At 39.9% G+C, this 23,387-nt stretch overlaps 1 protein-coding gene across 5 annotated transcripts in view; it reads right to left on the bottom strand.

The window, feature by feature from the left end:
* Window positions 1–441: 441 nt before the first annotated feature.
* The window catches only part of CLIP4 (CAP-Gly domain containing linker protein family member 4), a 32,571-nt gene continuing 9,625 nt past the window's right edge, over window positions 442–23,387 (bottom strand). For all 5 annotated transcript variants that reach the window (XM_066546303.1, XM_066546302.1, XM_066546306.1 and 2 more), the window contains 11 exons: window positions 20,597–20,715; window positions 18,095–18,331; window positions 13,922–14,057; window positions 13,070–13,210; window positions 10,377–10,460; window positions 7,523–7,663; window positions 6,974–7,102; window positions 4,606–4,729; window positions 3,751–3,815; window positions 3,018–3,090; window positions 442–2,402 (listed from right to left, as the gene is read on the bottom strand). In XM_066546303.1, the coding sequence (XP_066402400.1) occupies window positions 2,075–2,402; window positions 3,018–3,090; window positions 3,751–3,815; window positions 4,606–4,729; window positions 6,974–7,102; window positions 7,523–7,663; window positions 10,377–10,460; window positions 13,070–13,210; window positions 13,922–14,057; window positions 18,095–18,331; window positions 20,597–20,715 (1,577 nt within the window). In that variant the 3' untranslated portion in view covers window positions 442–2,074. The remainder of the gene's footprint in view (window positions 2,403–3,017; window positions 3,091–3,750; window positions 3,816–4,605; window positions 4,730–6,973; window positions 7,103–7,522; window positions 7,664–10,376; window positions 10,461–13,069; window positions 13,211–13,921; window positions 14,058–18,094; window positions 18,332–20,596; window positions 20,716–23,387) is intronic.

Raw genomic sequence — 23,387 nt, 5'->3', positions numbered from 1 at the left:
CCAGGCCCTGCTTCCAGCTGAACTGTGTGGAGCTGCAGAGCTGTGCAAGCTGCAGCCTGACAGCCCTGCAGCAAAAACAAGCTCCCACTAAATCATCTGTGCAAGACAGACCACACAGAAATGCTGTGGCTCCCAACAAGCTGCCCCACCTTGCTGCCTCACCCACACACTTCTTCCCATAGCTCCTCCTGGAGAACTCCAGCTACCCCTCAGATAAAGCACTTCCACCCCATTCCATCTGGTCAGGCAGGGAAAAGAGCATTCCTGGTAATGAGTGTCTCCTCACAGAAACTCCACTGCTTTGCTTGGAGCTGGCAGTTCTGTGCTGAAGAGCGAGGAGAGAGAAAACCTTCTGGATCACAGCTCACTGAGCTCCCTGCATTTAATTTATACAGGAGAACAGAAGTAAGAAATGTACATTCTGTAAAGACTCCATGAAAATTCTTTTTGCTCTACTATTTAATAGGGTTTCATTTTATTAATATCAGCAGGAAACAGTTATTAGACAGATAAAGTTCAGTACATCACTGAATATCTGCATCTCTAAATATAAAGCATTACTCTTTTTTTTTTACATTCAAAATTTACAGCTTCTATATTCAATTAAAATTCCCATGAGTTAGAATACAATATGCATTATTTTAAATACAGATCGGAAAAATAACTACAGCAACATTTAAAAGAAGGTTACAGCAGCAGGATTCTGTCTAAAAATAGGCTATTATGATGTAAAGTATCACTTCTTCAAGTAGGCAAGAGCAAGCAAATAATTTAAAAGGACTGTTCTGGAACACAAACCCATCCAGTTAAGATAATGTTTACATATGCTGAGCAATTAAAATACATTCTATGTTTAAAACATGGACAAAAGATTAGCTGTTCTAAAAGGCTGATACACAAATGATGTCACACAAAGGCCCATTACAGTGCTGTACCTAAAATTATCCTTAAGTCACCATAAGATCTCACAAAAAAATTATACTGGAAACTGTTCCAAAGCAAACAAAAAGAAACAGTGTCACAAACTAATCAAATAATGGCAACAGCTTGCTTGAAAACCCTGTATCTGTTCCATACCATTGGCAGGAATTACTTTGCTGTATTTATACAGACTTAATATTTATGATAAGGGAATTATGTCTTCCACTCTGGGTTTATTTGCATTTTACAACTGTGATACTCATTGCCTGCAGCACCCCAAACAAAAAAATAGTCTCTAAAAATGAGGGTAAGCTCTCCAGGAGAGTGCAAAGTGCATTATTTTAAAGAGTGCATCTTTTAAGTAGCTCGTTCTACAAATGCAGAACAAAAAGTGCTTGTTACTGTACAGACTGACATGCAGCATATTTGTGCTTTTTAAAGGCTTATTAATTGCTGCTCTGCACTAGGAGAGGGGCAAATCCTTGTATTTATCAGCCCTTTTGTATTATGGAGAGGAGGAGAGAAGGAGGGGGAAAGAGGAAGAGAGATCTAAACAGTAAAATGCAAAAATACTCCACAACTTTTTGGAAAAGGGTGGGAAGGGTGGGGGGGTTTGGCTTTTACTTTTCCTCCTTTTTTATTGCTAGCAGCTGGTATTGGAATTGACAAAGTGCCCATGAACCAGGCTAATGTCACCCATCAACCACCTCGTCTGTCAAAAGCAGGCAAAGCACAAACATTTCCAGTTCATTACTACATGGAGAAAAACCCTCTGAATACTGCATGAACCACACAGGAGCTTTAGAGAATGCTGCAGACACTCTTGTTCTCCAACTGGAATGGTTTTCAAATGATGCAGCATCTTAAACCCAAGATGCTTTAATAACCTTCCAGGCAAGGGTCATTAAAGTAAGAGAAAATTAACAGTGGTTTTACTCCTTAACATGACTGAACACTTTTTTATCTCTCTATTTTATATATATATATATATATATATTTATAGAAAATATATATATTATATACACACACATACATATACACTTTTATATGTAAAACACAAATGCAGATGTAAAGATCCTGAAACACGTTTGCGTTCTAGGCGGGGTTCCTTTGTGCTTTGAAATCCTCCTTCCTTCCCCGCGCTGCGTGGGGCTCAGCAGATGTCATCCACCAGCCTGGCGCCGTTGATGCCGCGGTAGGTGACCCTGCTGGGGCGCACCAGCACGCCGTGGTTCAGCCTGCAGCTGAAGTAGCGCCTCTGCCCCACCGAGCCGTCGTTCTTGCCCTTGGCGCTGCGGAGCTCCAGCCCCAGCCACACGCCCGGGGCAAAGTCCGTGGGGCCGATGTACCTGATGGTGCCCATCTCGTTGGAGCTGCTCAGCAGGACCTGGGAGCCCTCGTGCAGCTTCACGGGCCCCTCGCAGGGAGCTGCGCTGCTGCTGCTGCTGCTCCAGCTGCGCCGCAGCACGGAGCTCTTGGACCTAGCCAGAAAAGAAAGGGAACAAAAAAAGTCTTTTTTTCTGTTATAAAACATCCAAGGGGAATCTGTAATTCAAGGAAGTGCATGGGGGAAAAAACACACCCTCAAATCCCTTTTTAGAAAAACTGGGTTCGATCTCATGTAACTAACAAACCATGAAATAACAGTAACAGGCTGCTGCACTCCGCAGTCTCAAGTATTGGAAAAGCAATTTCCTTCACCCAGTGCTACGATCTACAGTATTTACAGCAGGTGATAGTATTGGTAAATTAAGCCATACAAAACATTTTATTTGGGGCTCAAAACAGTTTAACTGAAACAACTTTTAACATACAACTGTCAGTCAGGATCACCAGAACAAAGTGAAGTCCTTTACCAAGAGCCTCTGAACTTCACCCAGCTTTGTGAAAACACAAGAATTTGGAGAATATGATTGGAAAACAACTTTAATGCCAACCTGAATTCTAGGACTGTACTCCTGGATGCCCATGGAAAAACAGTGTACTACTGGTTCATTTTGGAAAAAAAAAAGAACATGTAAAGGTCTAGATATCCTGTATGCATGAAGGGTTTTTTTTGAGCAAAGCTACAACCACTTGAAACTCATAACACTCACCTAACAAAGGCATTTCTTCTGTTTATCTCCTTTTGTGAAGAGGCAGAAGTGCTGCTTAGACTGCGTCTAAAACCTGAGTGGAAAGATTAATAAGCTGTGTAGGACTTCTTAAGGAAAAAAAACCCACTGTTATGAACATGTATTCTTTATGGGTTTTTTTATACTGCTTCCACTACATTTGCTGCACATTCTCCCCTCTAATTTGGAAATTAAATGATGAAATTCCTCACAAACATATATGCCTATAATATGTTTGTCTTTTCAGAAGGAACAGAAATTAAATTAAACAAACCAAACAAGGGCAATTTGAAGGTCTTTTAACGAGAAGCTAAAGTAGAGGAAAAGAAAACCAACTACTTCAAGTACCTCACACAAGTTTTAGTAATTTCATAGGCACATCCCCCCACTGATCCCTTCATCAATCTCAATTTGTGTTAAGGAGCAGGTTCCATTTCCCTTTCCCTCTGATTAGAAAGCAGTATTAGCAGTAAGGGAAGACTGCCAGCAATCATAACTGACAATTCTTTCTGCCAGGAAAGTGTTAAGATCAATACAGTACTCCACAGTTCCTTCTCCAGGCTAGATTTTTAGAAAGGGAGCAGCCAGACTGTCGGCTGGCATTTGGGGTCCCTGAAAATCTCTTCAGGAGAAGAGAGAGGTTGGCTTTGTGCAGATGGTTCAGGCTGCAGAGCAGGGCCTGCCTCACCCAAATCCCAATGTCTGCCGCTCCTACCTGGAAAAGTGTGAGTTACTTTACTCCACGAAGTCTCTGTGAGAGAATCCAGAGAACCAGTCAGTCTGAAAAGCAATAACACAATGAAGAGGTCATTTCAACTCAACTCTGAACAAAGCTACTGGCTTCTTGTCAAATATTGATGAGGTTTTCATTCTTTCCTTCTCCATCTGCCCCCAAGAGACACCAGCATTCCTGCTGCACTCAGGCTACTGTGCAAGAAGTGCCTGGAGAAAGTCAGAGTATTTGAGTTACTTGCCTCTCACTCACTGAGACAGCAGGCATGATTCTGAGGCAAGTTCCTAAGAGTCTGCCTAAGCTGGCTTATTCAGAGAAATAAAAGCAAGAACATGTCTGGCAGAGTAACAACATACAGGAGGAAAGAGTACAGAATTCCTTGGATGCTTTTCCTGGAAGCTAAGGAAGAGACTACAAGCAAGTGGTGCAGGCTTTGGATCCTCTGTGCAGTTAGCTGGGATAAAAAGAGCCTTTTTTAGTCATGTGCAAGGGCAATTTCGTTTTATAATTGAATTTAGGAGAAACCATCTGGATTGGGTCATGAAAGTAAGGTTTAATTCATGAAATTAAGGTTTAATGAACACAGAGTATCAGAGGCCCTGGAATAAAAATACTTCAGGTAGTTTCAAGAGAAACAGAGAGATATGTCTCTAGTTTTACACTCTGCTTTCAAAAAGCTGATCTAAAACCACCATATTTTTAATGGAGATTATAAACTTACATTTGCAGAAGAAAATATTTGTATCTTCTGTATATGTTCAAAAATTTGTTCCACGTTGGAAAATGTATTAAGAAATCATTTGGCAACCCCAACATGACAAGAGCTGCAGTGCTCACCTCTGTACACGAGATGGGGGTGCGAATATGCCATATCTGGGAAGGCAGCTGAAGTACTGCACTCCTCCCACGGAGCCATCGTTCTTCCCGTGGGGCTTGTCCAGTTCAATCCCACACCAGAACCCTACATTGCAAAACAGTAAAACCAGGGCATTTGGAACAAAATACTACAGGCTTTTCTTCATCTTGACCACTGGCACAGTTGGCATTCACACACATCAAGGATAACAGTTTCTAGTCAGAAAATATCAAGATGCTAACAGTAAATAGGAATATTATAAAATAGCTATCTATGCAATTATGCAAAAATTGTAACCTAATAGATCTAATTATCTCAGCATTTTATATGCTTTCAATAAAATTACTGACATTTTAATTAATACAAAAAAGTTAAAACATTTGAGGAATATATATATATATATATATATACATATACATACTAAAGTAAAATAGAATGTTACTGAGCATTACTGGCTACTGGACAACAAGGAGACAGCAAAGAGCAGCACTGCTGTTTCACATTTACCTCTTCACTCCTCTGACCACATGGTTTATGCCTCATCTGAGATCATCAACAGTAAAATTAAAGTTTTGATATTAATTCATTCCTTCCCTCTTTCTAGCAAGTTATAATTAATACAAATTGCAAGGCTGGTCGTGTGATATCAGGAGAAGAGTGCAAAAATTGGGACTGGCCATCAATTAATTTCATACAGAACACTGAATAGGCAGCAAGATGTTAACGAGCTTGATCATTCATAACCTGTGATAAATGTGAGCTAATTACACAAAGGTGCTAAATTTCATACTCCATTAGTAGTCCTTATGCTATCCATCCCCAGAAGATTCAGAATTTAATACAAGTCACTTGGTACTAAGGCATTGGATAAAACCGTAACTCTAATTATCAGCTCAAGAAACTCAAGAATGACAGCTTATGAATTAGAAGGGCTCAGTATATCAGAAGTTCCCCCCTTCCCACTTTTAGAATTAAATAAAGATCTGCATTGCAGCAGAAGGAACAAACCTTGGATAAGTTCCAGAGCTTTGATACAAATTAGAACTGAAATACTTAAACATGCATCTGCTACATTTTCTATAAATTACTGGGTTAGCAAATGGTGATGATTTGTCATCTTTCCATCCTCACTTCTTACAATAGCGTGTTTTCCTCCAAAAAATTATGTTCCTGATTTAAAGCAGAGAGGGAGGAGACTTCACATTGTCAAACAGCTTTCAGATTTCACAGTTGTCAGTGTATGTGGGAAACAGCCCTTTTCTCCCTGATCACTTCCCTCAGCAACAACACAAAGAGGGGTGGCATTGAAGTGTCCCTCAGGGCACTGCAGTACCTGAGCAAGGGCTGCCCACAGTGAAAGTGGGAACGGGGCAGGGATGAAACAATACAGAGCCTGTACCACGACCTTGCATCCTGATGGGGTTTTTTAAATGCTGATGCCACCCAGTGTCGCCACAGAGCATTGCCAGACACCCACCAATGACACAGCCCTCAGCCAGAGCAGGTGCTCACACCATCACTTACCAATGCTTCTGCATTACTCTTGCAGAAAGATTATAGACAGGGCCACAGAGAAGATAAATTTGGTTACAATATTAGATTCAAAACTGATTTCCACAATGCAGAACAACTGGCTGCCTTTGACAGCACTTGGCTTCACTGCAAAGTGGTTTTTAGCAAGGGGAAGGGAGAAGCTGAAAGGGAGAAGGATAAGAAAATGGTGGTAGGAGTTGGGGCTTCTTGAGGTATTTGGAATTTTATTAATCTTGTGACCTAAAGGTTTGTTAGTTAAAATTTTAATGTTCACAGCTACCCTCCTAAAGATGCCAATAAGTTAAGAAATGAGACTGGTACATGGCAAAGAGTGCCACTACTGCAAGAGACAAGCTGTGTCAAAAAGCCTTAATACAAAAAGTAAGGAGTAAATGAATGTGAGCTCAATAAACTACATACCACTTCAGAGACTAAACTGAGGAATTTCAAAAAGCTTTGTTAAGAAGCTGGACTCTGTAATCCTTGTGGGTTCCTTCCAACCCAGAATATTCTGTGATTCTTTAATACCTACAACTTCAACATCAAAGTATCTCTCCTACGTAAAGTGGACAAATAAAAGTCACATTTTAAACCATTATTTTTTCCTGACAGTTATATTAAAGAAAAAACATATTCAGTGAAACATAAAAGGGAGAGGGGAAGAGAGAGAGAGAGAGAAAGAACAAACTTGGAAACAAACCAATTTAAATTTAGAATTCTTTTGGAAGGAGCGAGGGAAAAGATGGATTTCCACTCATGTGCTCACATGTAAGCTATTCCATACTGATTTGGACATACACAGAGTACTGCACATACCTGGTGCAAATTTTGTTGTCCCACAAAATCTAACAGTGCCTGTTCTCTGTCCCACCACCAGTACTCTGTCTCCAACCTGGATTTCTCCATCAAGAGCATTTTTCCTCGTGGTTGGGGAACTATACAACCCTGAACAAGACAAGAACAAGATCTGAAATTAGTGAGATTAAATCTTTAAGAAAGCTTTCAATAGCAAGCCAAATGATTAGTGAACAGAGTATTTATCTCTAATGCAGTGTACCTTCCACACATGGCAACACAAATTTTGCTTAGACAAAAACTTGCTTTGTGCAGCACAAAAACTGAACTACAGCCTTTTCTCTGCTCTGAAAAGGTACAGTGGCCAACTGTAAAAACACTTTGCATCTTGAAGACATCACAAAAATCTTTCTAGAAGTTGCCAAACTTAGGTTTATGGTTAAACTACTTCACAAGTGTCTTTCTCGAACTAACTCACATTCTGAAACAACACAAGCAGTTCTACATAAGTACTTAGCATAGCAGTGAACTCCACCCTGTGAAAATACACCTCAATGCAACAGACCATACCAGCACTAATCTTAGATGAGGCAGAAGACACTCTGGTCAGGGCCTTTTTACTGCTGCTTGTTGAGTTCCTCTTCTTGGAGTAGTTCCGTTTCCCTTCCAAGGAGGCAGTCGAAGAGGAAGAGCTGCTGTACCCAGGAAAACCTAAAGACATAAATGAAAATTGTCCTTCAGGGGTTATAATTTGGAAAAGGACAGATTAGGCAGAAGGGAAAGCTTTTGTAATGTTGAAGTTATCTGCTGTCCATGGACCACAGAATACAAGTGAAGAGCCAAAGTTAGAACTTGTTATGCAGTGTTTGCACAAACACGTGTCAGGAATGACATGGGTGCACATGACCCTGCCTTGGGAATGTGGCGATAGCTGATGCTAGAAGAGGTCTCCAAAAGCCCATCTTTATTATTCTATGAAAGTTCATCTAAACAGTCCCAAGCATATTTATTAAAATATGTGAGCTTTAGTAGTAAGAGATCATACCACCAGCCTTTCAGCATCCAGCCTACTAAAGATTTGATGAGAAGTGGAAGGAAGGTGATATTATGTGAGTGAATTATTGCCTGGATTAAAGCCTACTATATTCCATTACATACTGTATTAATATTAAAATCTGTACTATAAAACAAGAATGGGAAATAAATCACTTTTATTTCCATTTGCAAACCCTAAAGTCTAAACTGTCCAATAAGACTTATGTTCATCTTCTTCCCTACTTCCTTTTCAAGGCTCTTCCTCTTCTCCCCTTTCTTAACCCCTTCTACCCAAAATGAGGCAGGGTACAGCAAGACTCATCTATGCCTCAGCTTATCAATGTGAAAAATTAAGATAATATTGCTTATCAAACTTTCCAGACTTTTGAGAAGCTTAATCCATTAGTTTTGGCAAACAGCTTGGTATCAACACAGGGTTCATTTGTTCTATCTAATTTAATTCTCCAATTTTCCGAAACAGTAAGGAAGAACTGAGGAAAGGCAAAGGCAGTGGGTCCAAACAAAAGCTGAGGACAGAAATCTGAAGACTGAAATACTCACTGCAGTTAGGCTACAATAAAGAAAATTCAAATTACTGACTAAATAGTGACTAAACAAGCAAACTTCAGCTCCATATCCAAGGCACAAATACACATGCACATTTGCAGACACACGCTACATGTTCTTATTTAAAAGCCAGTCCAGGGATGGATTCACTGGAGGTCAGACCACCATTTTTACAGGGATGCAACAGGAACTGCTCCAACTAAACCTGTCATCAAGATACTTCATTTTGTGGGAAATCACAGCATGGGAGAAGGAAGAGCAGAAAGGACTTCAGCAGGCCATATAATTGATTCTTTTTCCTTCAGGCAAAACAATTATTTGTTACAACACTCCTGACAGGTGAGTATTTGGCCTGTTCTTAAAAACTTCCCATCAGGGAAATCTCAAGACTTCCTCAGCAGTGTATCTCACCACATAATTATCCCTTACAGGGTTCCCCCCCAGTATAAAACCTCAATCACCAGCAGTTTAAATCAAGGTTTTTTACTCCCACTATACATGCAGAGTGGGTTATATCACCCCTTGTATTCCAAAGCTTCCAGTTTTATGCCTCTCATCTTCTGGCTTTTTAATCACACAATCACAAATTTCAAGTCTTTACTCCTAAGTCATATTTTATAAATCCAGTTGTTGTTGTCTTTTCTGAATTCACAACTGTTCACTCACAGAAGCTATAAAAAGATGCTTCCTACACAGACCTGCTGGAGCCAGTCCAAAGGAGGCCATGAAGATGTTTAGAGGGATGGAGCATCTCTTCTGTGTGGAAAGGCTGAGAGAGCTGGGCTTGGCAGCCCCAGAGAAATCTCACTGTGTCCTTTCAGTGCCTGAGGGGGGCCTCCAAGACAGATGGACAGACTGTTCATGGGGGGAAGCAGTGACAGGACAAGGGGTAGAGGCTTCAGACTGACAGAAAGGAGGCTTAGATATTAGGAAGAAATTCTTTCCTGTGAGGGTGGGAGACACTGGAACAGGTTACCCAGACAAGTTGGGTGATGATATTTAATGACTCTTGATGATCTTTAAGGTCTTCCAAGTCAAACTATTCTGTGATTCTGTGCCTTAAAGAAGGAGTATTCAAATTCACACTTCAAATTAATCCAAATAAACTCTGCTTTTACCAACACAGTAAGATTTTGTAGACAAAACTTCAAAGGAAACACAACTTTTAGGGTTTGTTCAAGATAGCTGAAAGGTCCCTTTGTGTTTCAAGTTCAGCAAAGTACTGCTGTGGTAGAAGTTATCTAATTGTGAAACCAGATAATTGCAGAGAATGATTCACATGCAAAAGGCACTCTTTAAAAGTTAGTTTCACTTTTCATATTTGAAGCCTGTTCTTGTGAGTCTGCCATGACACAACACCAAGACTGTTAAGCACTGTTAGATGGTAATGCTTTATTACAGAAGCATGAACATAAAGATAGAGGAGAGGAAAAAAGCCTTCAGAATATTAAAATCGAGGCAGCAACAACACAGGGTAAAAGGTCTCCCTCAAAAACCTCAGCTGGTAATTCTGCAGATCCTCTGCAAGATCATTTACTAAGAGCCAGCTTTAAGGGCTTTCCTCTGTTCCTGCCCAAGTGTTCAGACAGAGGTGGTTACCAAACCAACACAGAACACCAGCCAAACATCCACACGAATTACTTTGCTCCTAGAAAACCAAATACCTACAGCTGCTTGAGACTTGAATTGAACAAGCATGGCAGCTTCTTTCTACAGTGAAGATACAGGGCTTTTACAGAGGTACGGCAGCAATAATACTGCTTCTACCATACAAAGAATTTTTCTTAACATGTTAAAAAAAAAATTAAAATTATTTCATTACCATCTTTTGCAGGTACAGTTTTTCCCCTGTTAGCAGTCAGAAAGTTGTTTTCAGAAGCACTGTCTCTTTTTGCAATATTTAAGCCTATAAAAAGAATATATACAATTAAATATACACATCCTAACAAGTAACAATCATTTTACAGAAAGTCACATACAAAAACAATTTTTGCAGATTTTCAGATTACTGGATGCATGAAAAAATTGATAAAACTGTACAATTCCTTAGACACTTGACAAATGGGTAAAACGAGAACTGCAGAATTGTTTTGATAGATAAGCACAGATATTAAACCCCTTAACACATTAAACCAGTCCAAACTATCTTGCCAAACAATAAACAAATGGTTTATAAAATACTAATTTTATATTGAAGGACTTTTATTTAAATCTTTCAAACATTCATATCTATAACATTCACTTTCATAGACTTAAGGTCTACTATTCACCAGTATTCATTTCATAATTTCTGCTTTAAAGATTACACATCAAGGTTGTGAGAGAGATTTGAGATCAAATCTTCATTCAGACTACAAATAATGATGTAAGCATGCCAGTATGATTTTGAAGAGCCTAACTCTCAGAGCAGCAATGTTGTGATATGTGTAGGAACTCATACTCTCACCTAAGTTATAATTTGCAAACACTCATTTTGCATTTCTGACAGTTTCCTACCTTAAATCAATGAAGAACAAGCTTATCTATGATTTATCCCTTCCCTGTCATGAAAGAAAAAAATCACATCTGTTTTATTTAACTACATCTCTCAGCTTAATTCAGCCACAGGGACTGAACTAGTTTGTGAATGTAGAGTATTTCCCAAATTTTTATGGCCATTAAGGGATCAGATCAAAAAACTAATTATTTGTGACTGATAATACATTTCGTATTTTTATCTCAGTAATCCTTTTCCTAGAAACTTGAAAAAGATCTTTTCTCATCAATCTGATGGATTATTCAAATCCAGTAGAACCAAATAAAATTTCAAAACTCCCATACAACATTATAAGTATATTTTACTTTGCAGCTTATAACCTTATCTACAAAAAGCATATTAATTTTTCTCAAATTATTATAAACCAATGTATTCCAGGGAGGAAGTTTAAAGGAAAGAAACGTGACCTGGTGATGCACATAAACACTGCAAACCCAAGTTCTGCCTCTGCAGCTTTGTCCTTGCCCCACTCCTGCCAGCCACTCAGCCAGGCATGTTCATTGCCATGGAATTCTGTGCTGTGTTCCCTGCACACAGCAGCTTCCAGACACTCACATCCAGTGGATGTAAGCTCTCCTGGGCAGATGATGCTTAACTGACTCTGATTTCTACCTTAAAGCAAGGTATCAAATGTTTAGATTTTACAAAGACACAACTGCACCTTTGGGACAGAAAAATTGGGTTTTGATTGAACTAGGTCAGTGACAAAGGAAAAGTCCCTCCCATTACAGTTTAATGGGTTACAAACAGTTCACAGCAAAGTGAATCAAACACAGAAAAACATTTAACAAAAGAAGGCAGCTCAGATCTGCTCCTGAGCAATACTCCTAACAAACTGCTTATCCCTAGAAGCTTTTTATGCAAGATGCCCATTTATAAATAGCTTGAATCTTGTGCTAATTGTAAATACAGAAACTTACTCCCCACTCAATCTATGCAGAGAAAAGTCACATAAGTCATCCAAAAAAGTTGTCAAAATGCATCCTTTCCTGGCACCAGCCTGCTGCATTGCTTCTATACCCTGCATATTACAGGTAAAGTGTGCAGTGTTTTAGGGTGCTTGGGTAAATTCAATGGGAATGTGTGTTATCTTCCATCCCTTAAGCTGTGCTGCCTTAGTGTGAGTCACCTGAACAGGTCTCAAAGGCAGAAGAAATGCCAATGAAATATTTACTGACATTATTACATAGGCAGCCAAACATGGGGGGCCAGATTATGCATGGCCAGCACTGCCATGCAGTGAAGAGGGGCAGGGCCACAGCAGGGAAGAGCCTGTTCTCCAAACAGCTTGGAACCTGAACAGTCAGAAAACATGGATCACTCACTCCACAGGGAGGGAACTTACACAGAAGGATTAAGTAACTTGAGCAAATTACTAAGAAAGTAAACCAGAGCCAGAGACTGAGCCCGTAACTCCAATCAGAGTGTGGCCTTATTACAAGGACAACCTCTCTCTTCTAATTTGGCACTGGTTTTACTCAGATAATTTAATTAACAGATAAAACACAATGAGTTAAATAGTTTCTTTATAGAAAGAAAATACATCTCTTCAATTTCTAGGCATAAAGGTGTATAGATTACTTACTAGATTTTCATTCCTTGCAAATTCTCCAGGAATATCTTAGTAAATAGAACCGCATTAGGTTGAGACACTTAACTGTTATCACAGCCAATTAGAAATTACTTTAATGGCTCAAGAATAAATGTTGTGGTGAGAGGTTCTCTATATAGAGTATGTAAAGAGTAGAAACTGTCACAGTACATCAGATCACTGTAATCACAGCTCCACACAACGTCCTTCCAGCACCACTCCACAGGCCAGTGAACTTCCAACCAGGACAACATGGAGTTAATGAATACCTTATCACCTCGTCCCAGGCTATGAACTAACTCCAAACAAGAATTTTAATACCAAGATTTACTAATTCTTGAAGATTAGCATCTCTCCATCCTGTGTCAACATGGAAGAAAATACTCACCAGAATTCACTTTGGAAGTTATGTGTGTCACATCTACTTTCTTGGATTTGACCAAAGGCGAAGAGCGCGTGGAAGAGCTTCGTACGGAGCTTTTCTTGTGATCAGAAGCCTTGCTTATTTTGGAAAGGGGTGCAAAGATACCTAGAGAAAAAGTCGTATGTGCCAACAAAGAACCATGGATAATGGTAAAGTAATGAAACTTTGCAGCTACTCTCTCACGCCAATTAATTCAGGGATTTTTTTTAGCCACCATCATAACTTGCTATGCTGACAAAGCACTTGCAGGGTAGGAAGGACAAGCTCAAGAGAACAGTGAAATCAAAATCCTTATCAAGCAACTTGAACAGAATAGTTGGAAACACTCAGACTATCAATTAGAATCTCCTTTTTATCCTAACAGTAACGTTCAGTCTCCACTGCTACAAAAGACACCACCTTTGTATGCCCTGTGTGGCCACAGCACCTTAATTAAAATACCTCAAGCTCAAAGTTAGAAAACAACTACAAGCAGGAATGTCTGACCAAGGAAGACAAAGCAGGTAAAGAAACATGGCTAGTATTGCTACCGTACAAACAAGCCCTTTCGACAATATCAATGAAAAACACGGAAATCTCACAGTTTCAAGGAAAGAACCAGAAATTTTGACTGGTTGGTGACTTCAGTCATTTTGCAAATAGCTGCAGCCAAAACTTTAGGACCAGCTAAAGAACCAATAAATCACACAAAGCACTACGAAGAAAAGCAACAGAATCTGCTACCTGTTTTTATCCTCCCAAACAGCTCAAACCTTCCAGTACTCTTTAAAATGTGGGGGTTTAAAAACTGAAGAAAAAATAAAATAAAGGCTATACCGCATTTTGGTGCACACTTGAAGTACTGGACTTTTCCAACACTTCCATTGTTCTTCCCTTCTGGTTCATCCAGCTCCACACCAGCCCACTGGCCACTGGCAAATTCTGTTGTGCCACAAAATCTTAAGGTACCAACCTAAGAGAAAAAGCATCAACACAGAATGGGTTTGTTAGAAAAGTATTGTTCATGAGAAAACAGTATCGGTTATGAAAGAGACAGCAAGTCATCTCCAAAATGCAAGACAAGTCATCACAAAAATTAAAACATCATTTCCCTCACTTATTCACATTCCTACCTTTCAACATCACTCAATACATTTTCCAAAAGGTCTTATTCCTTCTGTGTGCATTTTGCATTAAACATTATGGACAGATGCCACAAGAGACAAGAATAAGACAGTAAGAACCACTGTAAACACAACTCTAGGTCAGCAAGCACATGCCCAGTGAGAGGTTTTACTTGCACTGTTTATCCAAGAATAATTCCAGAATCAGGGCTAGGTATCTTCCTAAACTGGAGGTTCCATAGAAATATTACACAAATCTGTGTTTACATAGATACACACATACAAGTGTATATATATACACACACATATATACACACACACACACACACATATATATATATATATATATATGTAGCAAAGGTTCAAGGGGAAACTTCAGAGCATAATTTTTTCTTTGGAGAAGATTCATAAAGATTCCCTCCTTATGATTAAACAAAATTTTAAAAGCCAGCAAATGTTTTAAACATTTAAAATGTTTTAAACATTTGCTGTTGCTTCAATAAATACCATAAACTCTGAACAGATAAGCATATGAAGAATATCAAGACAGACCAGTCCTGCTGGTAGACCTCATTCTCCACAAATATACAGTATAAATTCACACACTTCAACCAAACAGGGGAGGAATAACTACAAGAGCTGCATTTAACATTGATTTAAATTCATTTCTATATTTGATTTTTTAAGTTAGTTTTAGTAATAAAAAACTTTGATCTTTCAGTTGCTCAGTTTTCCTCATCTCATGTGACCTTAATGTTAGTTCATTGTACACTATGACTCCACTGCTTACTTAATCCAAGCCTCAGAGAGTAAACAGATAGAAACAATTTTTTTTTAACTACAAAACCTTCCAGGTACTCTTTCCTAATGTCTGTAAAGAAATAAACACGACCCAGGGCCTCTTATGCTGAAGATCTCCTTAAACTTGACTGTTATAGGCAGGTATGTCACACTAATCTAGACTGAGACCTTTTAGCTACTGACACAGGGATCACATTCAGCCAGGGGAAGTTCAGCCAAGCAGCCCCACAGATTCCTAAAATTCCTCCACTTACTTTCCAGGCACCAGCCAAAGAGCATTTACTGAGCAGAGAGGAGAACAGCCAGCATCTTAAACCAGAGGTGGGAGATGGCAAAACTGCAGCTCCAATTCTGCCCAAGGACCTGTGCAAGCAAGGAGCAGGGGATCTCTCTTGCACAAGACACAGCAGGGGCAGTTTTCTCCCAGCTGCTTCTCTCCCTTTTCACTCCCATTTCATCAGATGTGATCCAAATGGGCACTCAGCCTAGCAGAGCAGGAGCTGGTGGAGCTGTGGGGCCCCAAATCACGTACCCAAGAACACCTGCTTACACAGCTTCCTACCCTGCAAGACAACCAGAATGACAGGCACAGTAGGAGCCAGGAGAGGAATCCATTCTCCCTCGGGCATCTACTGTGCTTGGCTTTCAAGCTTCATTAAAGCTGACATATTAGGAGACTGCAGAAGCAGCAAAGACAACAGGAACCCGTAAATATAGTTCCAAAAAATGCTGCTGTTCCAAGTGCCCTCATCCCAGGGCACTTCCATATTCCAGAATGAGAACTGATCCAGGAGAAGGTTAAAAACAGGGCACTATTTTATTCATCCTGTTTTCACTTTTGCTCCACCCTGCAGGAATTTAGGAGTACCGAGGGGGAGGGGAAGGCAGATTGTATTCTATTTGCCATCTATAGGCAGTTGTCTTCTGTTAAGTGGGCAGTCTTCCTTATCTCTTCCACAACCACTCCTCCCTCCAGGGAGACATCTGCTGATAAGAGGCTGTTGAATGTCACTGCATGGCTGGTAAGAACTACATCATTGGGAGATGCTCCGCCCAGAGGGAAGAGCTAAGCATTGCTACCCAGATATAATCTGGAGATTCTGGAACACCAGCAGGCTTCTCCACTGGATTTTCCCAGAGAACAGCAGCTGCCTCTTCCTCTGGATCTTCAGAGGAAGACTGCACCCTTTCTACAGGATCCCTGCTCCAAGAGAACCACACCTGACACTCCAGCAGTGCTGCAGCCACAAATCCAATTGGACTGCTACCAACACCCTGACCAGCAGGATGTCAGGTGATATTCTGACTCTGTCAGTGTTGTTTTGGTTTACTGCATTGTTTATTTTATCTTTCTATTTTCTTCCCTAATAAAGAACTGTTATTCCTGCTCCCATATTTTTGCCCGAGAGCCCCTTAATTTAAAATTTATAGCAATTCAGAGGGAGGGGGTTTACATTTTCTATTTCAGGGGAGGCTCCTGCCTTCCTTAGCAGACACCTGTCTTTCCAAACTAAGACACAGAATGAGAACTGATCCAGGAGAAGATTAAAAACAGGGCACCATTTTACTCATCCTGTTTTCACTTTTGCTCCACCCTGCAGGAATTTAGGAGTATCGAGGGGGAGGGGAAGGCAGGGCTGAGAACAACTTCTCCATTCAGGCAAAGGGAGAAAGGGGGTGGGAAGAAATGTGGGAGTGCTGCACAACAGCTCCTCGCACACAAAAGAAGGAAGGGAGGAAAGCTGCTGTGGAAATGGGAGTTCAAACAGCACAATCACATTCCTTCTTCCCCCCTGCTCTAGAACAGATTTGGCTCCCTTAAAGAAAAACAAGCTAGCTGCAAAGGCCTGCTGGCCTTTGGCAGCACAAAACAGCTTCTAACAACTCCTTAAAAAACACTGCAACAGCATGATCAACTACAAGAATAAAAGCAACCAAACCCAGGCAGCTCTGTCCATGCACAGTGAGCACATTACAGCACAAACTGTTCTGTGGGCCTTACTTAGAGGAAAGATATACAAGAGCACCAATTTCATCACTTTCTTGCTCAAAAGCCTCCATTAACTTGCACTTATATTATCTCCTCTTGCTGCCACTGTGATTTCTGATAAAGAAACTTCTGTCTTTAAAGAATAATTGGCTTCTGTACATACTTCAGTTAAAAGGCCTTCTGCATAGCTAGTGATTCCTTTGCTTTCCCTGACCCAATTTCAAGAGTACAGCAAATGAAAATACACAATGGGAGCTGCTTCACACTCTTGCTGGAGATCACTTTAGAATCTTTCAGTTGTGACAGTTACAAATCTGAAGTTATATTAGGAAAGCTATTAATGTGAAAGCTATTCAAATATAAAATTTTGCTCAAAAATGCTTTCAGTATTTACCAGGAAAAAAGTACTTCTCTGAAAGAGTCCTAGCACTTAGATCCCTTGCTATCACAGCAAATGAAAAGTCTGAATACTGAATGCAATATTAATGCTACAGTTTTAAAATGTTTTTAGAAAGGTGGCTATCGTGGTAGCTTCTAAAGAGCTATTCACATTTGAGCTGGACCTCTATTAACTACATTTTTATACTTCCAGAGAACCATGTAACAACCCTGTTGGCACAGCACTGCTTCAAATATTTTAGCTGCATTGCACCAGTGAAATTGGGTTACTATAGGCTAAGCAGAACTGAAGAGTTTTTCCCCTGCCTTCTGGAAACTATCAGGAGTACTTCACAAATGCACACTCCTAACAAAGCTGGGCAACTCACAAAGTAATTTGCCAACTTTACCATCACTTTGATGTGACACCAAAAAAGTTAATAAAATCTGAGCCATGCTGATGTACTACAGGAGACTGTTAAAAATCATTTAAAGACACAAAATGCAGCCTATGCCTGTCAAAACTGCTCTTCATAATAATGACTTTATCACACAACTCCTCAGCTTATTACTTTCCCTAACCAGTTCCTTGCTGCCATCCAGAGATCACACCTTCCAGAAAGCATTTCAGACCCCCAAACCGAGGTATGTCTCCAAAGTGGTAAAGAAAGGGACTCCCCAGGAACTATGAGAGTAGTGCCAGGTTCATGGCCATACCTTCTGTCCTGCAATAACAACACGATCTCCCAGCTTCAGGCCAAGTGACAAAAGCATGGCCCTGCCTGTGACATGGTCATAGGTTGGAATCATAGCTTTGGAGATGTCACACGAGAGAGGCACTGCATCCAGCAGGATCTGCTTGATTTCCTTTGCACTGGCTGCTGCATCTGCCATTTCCAGTGGCATATCTACTGGATCAGGAACCACATCTGCTGGAATCTGCCCTTTGTCATTCTGTAGAAACATAACATAGCACAGGGTTTAATATTGTTACAAGATAAATCTGACCAGGTGAAAACACAGTGTTTCACAAAGTGTTTCATCCTCTTTATTAGATATTTTTCCTAGAATATAAAACAACTATGAAAAAAACCCACATTTTCAAATAAGGATACCAAAACATCCTTAGATAGATCAGCTAGTACGTACAGCATCTCATTTTTGAAACTGACAAGTCACCAACATTTTCAAATTTAAGAACATGATTAGGACTCAGAACACCTGAAACAAGACACTTGTGTCTCTCTGTGTACCTGAACACAGAGTTAGGAAAGCAAGGCAGACTTCTGGTCTGTAATGCCAACAACCAAAATGCCAACTCCTCCCAAAGAATCTACCTTTACCCAGCATATAGCTTGCTCCTTGGTGAGGCTTATGCCAAATGTAAGAGGAAATTGAATTAATGTATGTTGCATGTATAGAATATGCCAATGTGATGGCTCACACGAGTACCTGAATAAATCTGTTCAGGTTTATCTAGGCACAGACTATCCTATGAGAGATGGATTAAGGACAGAGTCCTTTCCAAACACATCCTGGTCCCAGAAGCCATGGCTGTGATTCCCTGCATGTCCTATGTGACAGGACAAGTTGTTGGAGCACCAGCTCCCCTGGAGTCAACCTCAACTCCAGGCAGCTGCCCAGACAGCAGGTACTGTCAAGCTGCCCCAGGGACAGTCCTACCTACACTCTTTAGCAAAGCCATTGATGTGGAGCTTTGGCTGTCTGCCCATTTTCACATCTGCAGCAAAATAATCATCTCAGTCTTCCACATTTGTCTCAACTGAGCCCCTGGACTCAGACATTACCAGCAGGAGCGACGCAGAGTAAGATTGCATTTGTTTTGGTCCCTTCAAAACAGACTAGAAGTTCAGTGTTTCCTGAACCCCCTCTCAATCCATCTCAAAGCTAGAAAAGTATAATCCTTACTCAGAATTTACACTGCTGTTCCCAAATAATCCAATTCCACACACTGTCTCTAGTCAAAACTTTATTGCAGGTTTGAGCAATTCAACACCCACCATTCCCTAAAAATCTCCAATCACTCTGTAAGTAAAAATCACACTACCTTAAAAACAGGAAATAGCTGGGTTAAAGTTGAGTGGGGAGTTTGAGTTTGTAGTCATGACATTAGAGATTATTTTGGTCACATCAGCCCCACAGTTCAGCCCACCAGGTGCCCTGCAAACCTCTGTGCCAACACAAAGTGTGGGCAGAGCGGTGGCAGGAAGGAGAAGTGGAAGAGGTGGAAGCCCAGAGGAAGCTCAGGATTTCCCTTCTCAAGGGCACAGCCACCCCTGGCAGCTCAGAAAGCTCGTGCAACTACAAAGCAGCACTGCCTGTGACAACAGACTCCCAAACTTAACAGCTGCCAGAGAACTTGAGACACATTCATGCACACAGAATAGAGAGACAAAAAGAAACCCAACATTCTCCAAGAGATCTAGATTGAATTTCATGAAGAACTGTATGGACAATAATGTTCCAGAAGATTTAACAGCAACAGTGCTACACAAAATAATGACTTTTGAGTATCCTTAAAGCAACTATGATTTCTCATTTAAAATAACCCCCTGCATTTGAAAATGGAGAACTGAAATACTGGTTTTGCTAAAATAAAAAAACCTTCCAAGCCCTTCCCCCCAAAAACACAAACAACAAAAAAAACCCAAACACCCAAATCAAACACAAAACTCAATCAAAACCCAAGATTGTGGCAGTAACCCAATATTAGACACATATTAGCAACACTCTGCACTCTAACCTATGCCTACTATTAGGTTACTAAGGAGAGCAGGTGATGTTTATGCATTCTCAGTTACTCATGCTAACACCAGGCTCACTGCTAAGCACAGCACTGCACTTCTGGAGGGCAAAGATTGCACTCCTCCATTTCTGAAAAGATCCCCCACTGCCATGGGGATTCAGCTGATGCAAGACAGCCATGAGTATTAACAAATGAAATCTCATACAACAAACAGAAAAACCTCTTGAAAGTTATTTGAAATAATGAACTAGACCATGACACAAAAATGCAAACTTCAACAAACAAGTAGGACAAAGCATACAAAATCATCCACTATAAGTTGCAAATATCTTTTTCTGAGGCACTCACACTCCATGTAGCACACTTTTAGCTGGTCAGAATCCTGGACAGACTGTTCAGTATTTCCAGGTACCTTTTTCACCTTCTGGTGAATGTACAATCTAACTCCTTACCCTAAAGGCAGGATTTGCTCCATGTTCCAGTAAACACTTGACAGCTCCTGTGCATAGGTTAAATGCAGCAATATGCAAAGCTGTTCCAAAATCAAAATCACTACAGGTGGCATCCACATCTGCAATTAAACATCACATGTGAGGTATGCAAGTCTGTTACATGGACATTTCCCCCTACAGATTCCTTGAGAGGACATTCATTTTTACAGTTTATGTTAGCATTTACACAGACACACCATTATTTATGTACCAAATGCATATAAGAACTAATTCTACATGGATATCAACCTTATTTGCATCTGTTTATTCATACCACAAACCAACCTCTCACTGGAAGATGAGCAAGTACTTTCACTGATTTTTTAATACTGATGGCTTAACTGCAAAATTGCTGCTACTCAGGGTGCCCAATCTACTGTGCCAAGATTAACAAGTCAGTAACTTCAGGTTTGCAAGTAGATTAATTTTTTAATGTTTCAGACACATTATTTATTGCTTCTAGGTGTCAAACATTAAAATGAGATGCATCTTCGACCAGTTGTTTTCCTTTGTGAGCAGGCAGTAGGGCAAGGGAAAACTGATTATACATCTGCTTTACACTGATTTAATTACTAATGGCCAAGAATGAAGTAAGAGCTGGTGATTGTTACAATTTCTTTGTTTTCAAAGAGTTGCACTCTGAAGGGTCTCACACTGATAGTTTGGAAAATGGAGCACTACATCTGACTGGAAATTATTTAGCACAATATGTATTTCCATCAGTTGCTCCCAATATATCTTTCAATCTGCTATGAAGTTATTACTGCTCTAGAAGACTGGAGTTTAAATGTCTGTTTAGGCTGAGGCTCCTCTCTTAAATTACACAAGAGAGATGTCATTTTGAGTCAGTTAGGTATAGCACTGTTAATTAAAAATGCCAGCTGATTTAATATACAAGCACAAGACCACAAGTATTAGCAATGATGTTCCAATTTGAAATACCAGTGAGGAACATAAAACTTTCCACCTCAGGTCTGAAGAGTCTCCTCATATTTTCCAGTATCAATCTCCATCCCAAAAAACACTAGCCCTTCTCACAATGTCATAAACAAAGTATTTCCCAACTGCATTAACATCCTTATATAGTTACACTAAATAAACAAATAAAACATCAACAATATAGAAAATACACAGTTATATGTCTGTACAGACATGCTAAGTTCATACATACTAATAAAACTGACTCAATTTTATAAAAATCAAAGGTAACAAATTTCCAATCAGAATTTAACAGTTTTGCAATTGCCCTGATTGAACACAAACATGAAAAAATACTGCATTTACATGCCTCAATCATAATGAGAGCTACACATGCAGATGTACCCTTTATGTACCAAAGGTCAGAAGACATCACCAGTTTAAAACCAGCTAGAAGCTGAGGAGCTGTATACAGCCATTGAAACTTCTATGGGATACAGCCAAACATTTTCTGCACACACAGGAATCAATTTGCAGAAATACTGGTCAGTAGCATCAGCTACTGAGCCATCAACAGCTGCATCTACTCCTATTTTGAAAAACAACTGATGTATGGTTTGGTTTTTTGAGTTAGACTCTGTGACTTCCTCAGACTTGCAAGCTTCATGCTTAGATTTTCTGAACAGCTCTCTTACAGCTTCAATCTAAGTGGGCATAGTAGAGGTGACAGAAAGAAAGACAAATATCAAATGTTACCTGGTAACTAGCCCCAAACTATCTAGAGAAAAATAATATACAATTTTTGTATTTAAAACCCTTAAAAATCCAAGACCAAACTAGCTCTCTCCTGTAGCAACTGAGTAAACCTGTATGATGACTTTAACTACAGAGTGTCATAAAGAAAGCAGTTTAGCAGTAAATCAAAAGGAAACACCTGTGCTTCACAATGGGTGTCTCAGAATCAGCACTCCACTGTCTTGAAAAGTTATTTTTATATCAACAACCATTTTTTCTCCAGTTCAGTATAGATCCATCCCAAAGCATGTTCACCTTCTACGTATGTTCTTCCTTCTCTGCAAACTGGCTGATGAAGTATGGAGCTAAAATTATTCTATTAATTCAGCCTATCCATTGTTTCCATGTCACAGGGCAAATAATTTTACATATTTCCTGAGATTAAAAATATCAGCTGCTTATCCAAGAATTGCCAACTGCCCAGTAACCAGAGTGGTTTCCTTGGAAATCTGAGCAGAGTCCCACCCCTTCTGTAGGAACTGCACAGGAGGAGAACACCAAATGCCAACAAGGTCTGAAAGGAGACTGCTGATGCAAATTATGGAAGCCAGGCTATTGAAATGTGATGTGGACTTAACTACTGTGCAGTCTGATTTTGTCTTTTGTTATCCACCCACACGTGTCACCTCCTAAGCAAGTCATACCAGCAGCAGCATTACTTAGCAATTACCTCCATGGAGATTCAAGATGTGGGAAGCAAGCCCTGGATACTCCAAAAGCCTACCAGCTTTTCAAACTGCTAAGACAGAGTCCCTAGATAAAAAAATCCTTTTGCAAACTAGCACAATCAGAAGGGTATTCAGTAGAACAAGTTCACATTTGTACAATTTTAGTGACAAATTCACAATTGTACAATTTTAGTGATAAAGTTGCTTACTGGTTTTGCTGTCCTGACCAAATTAGAAACAAACAGTTCTGATCACAACCATTTCTGTATTTCCATGTGCATTAGTACAAATAGGGCTCCAACTACCAATCCTTCACAGTATCATTCCAAAAGGTGTTATCTATTTATGCCAAACACAAAAGTCAAATTGCT

The sequence above is a fragment of the Molothrus aeneus genome, chromosome 3, assembly GCF_037042795.1.
Source record: "Molothrus aeneus isolate 106 chromosome 3, BPBGC_Maene_1.0, whole genome shotgun sequence".
Lineage (NCBI taxonomy): Eukaryota > Metazoa > Chordata > Aves > Passeriformes > Icteridae > Molothrus > Molothrus aeneus.
The sequence above is the reverse complement of the archived record's forward strand: the minus strand, read 5'-3'. Positions and strand labels throughout refer to the sequence as shown.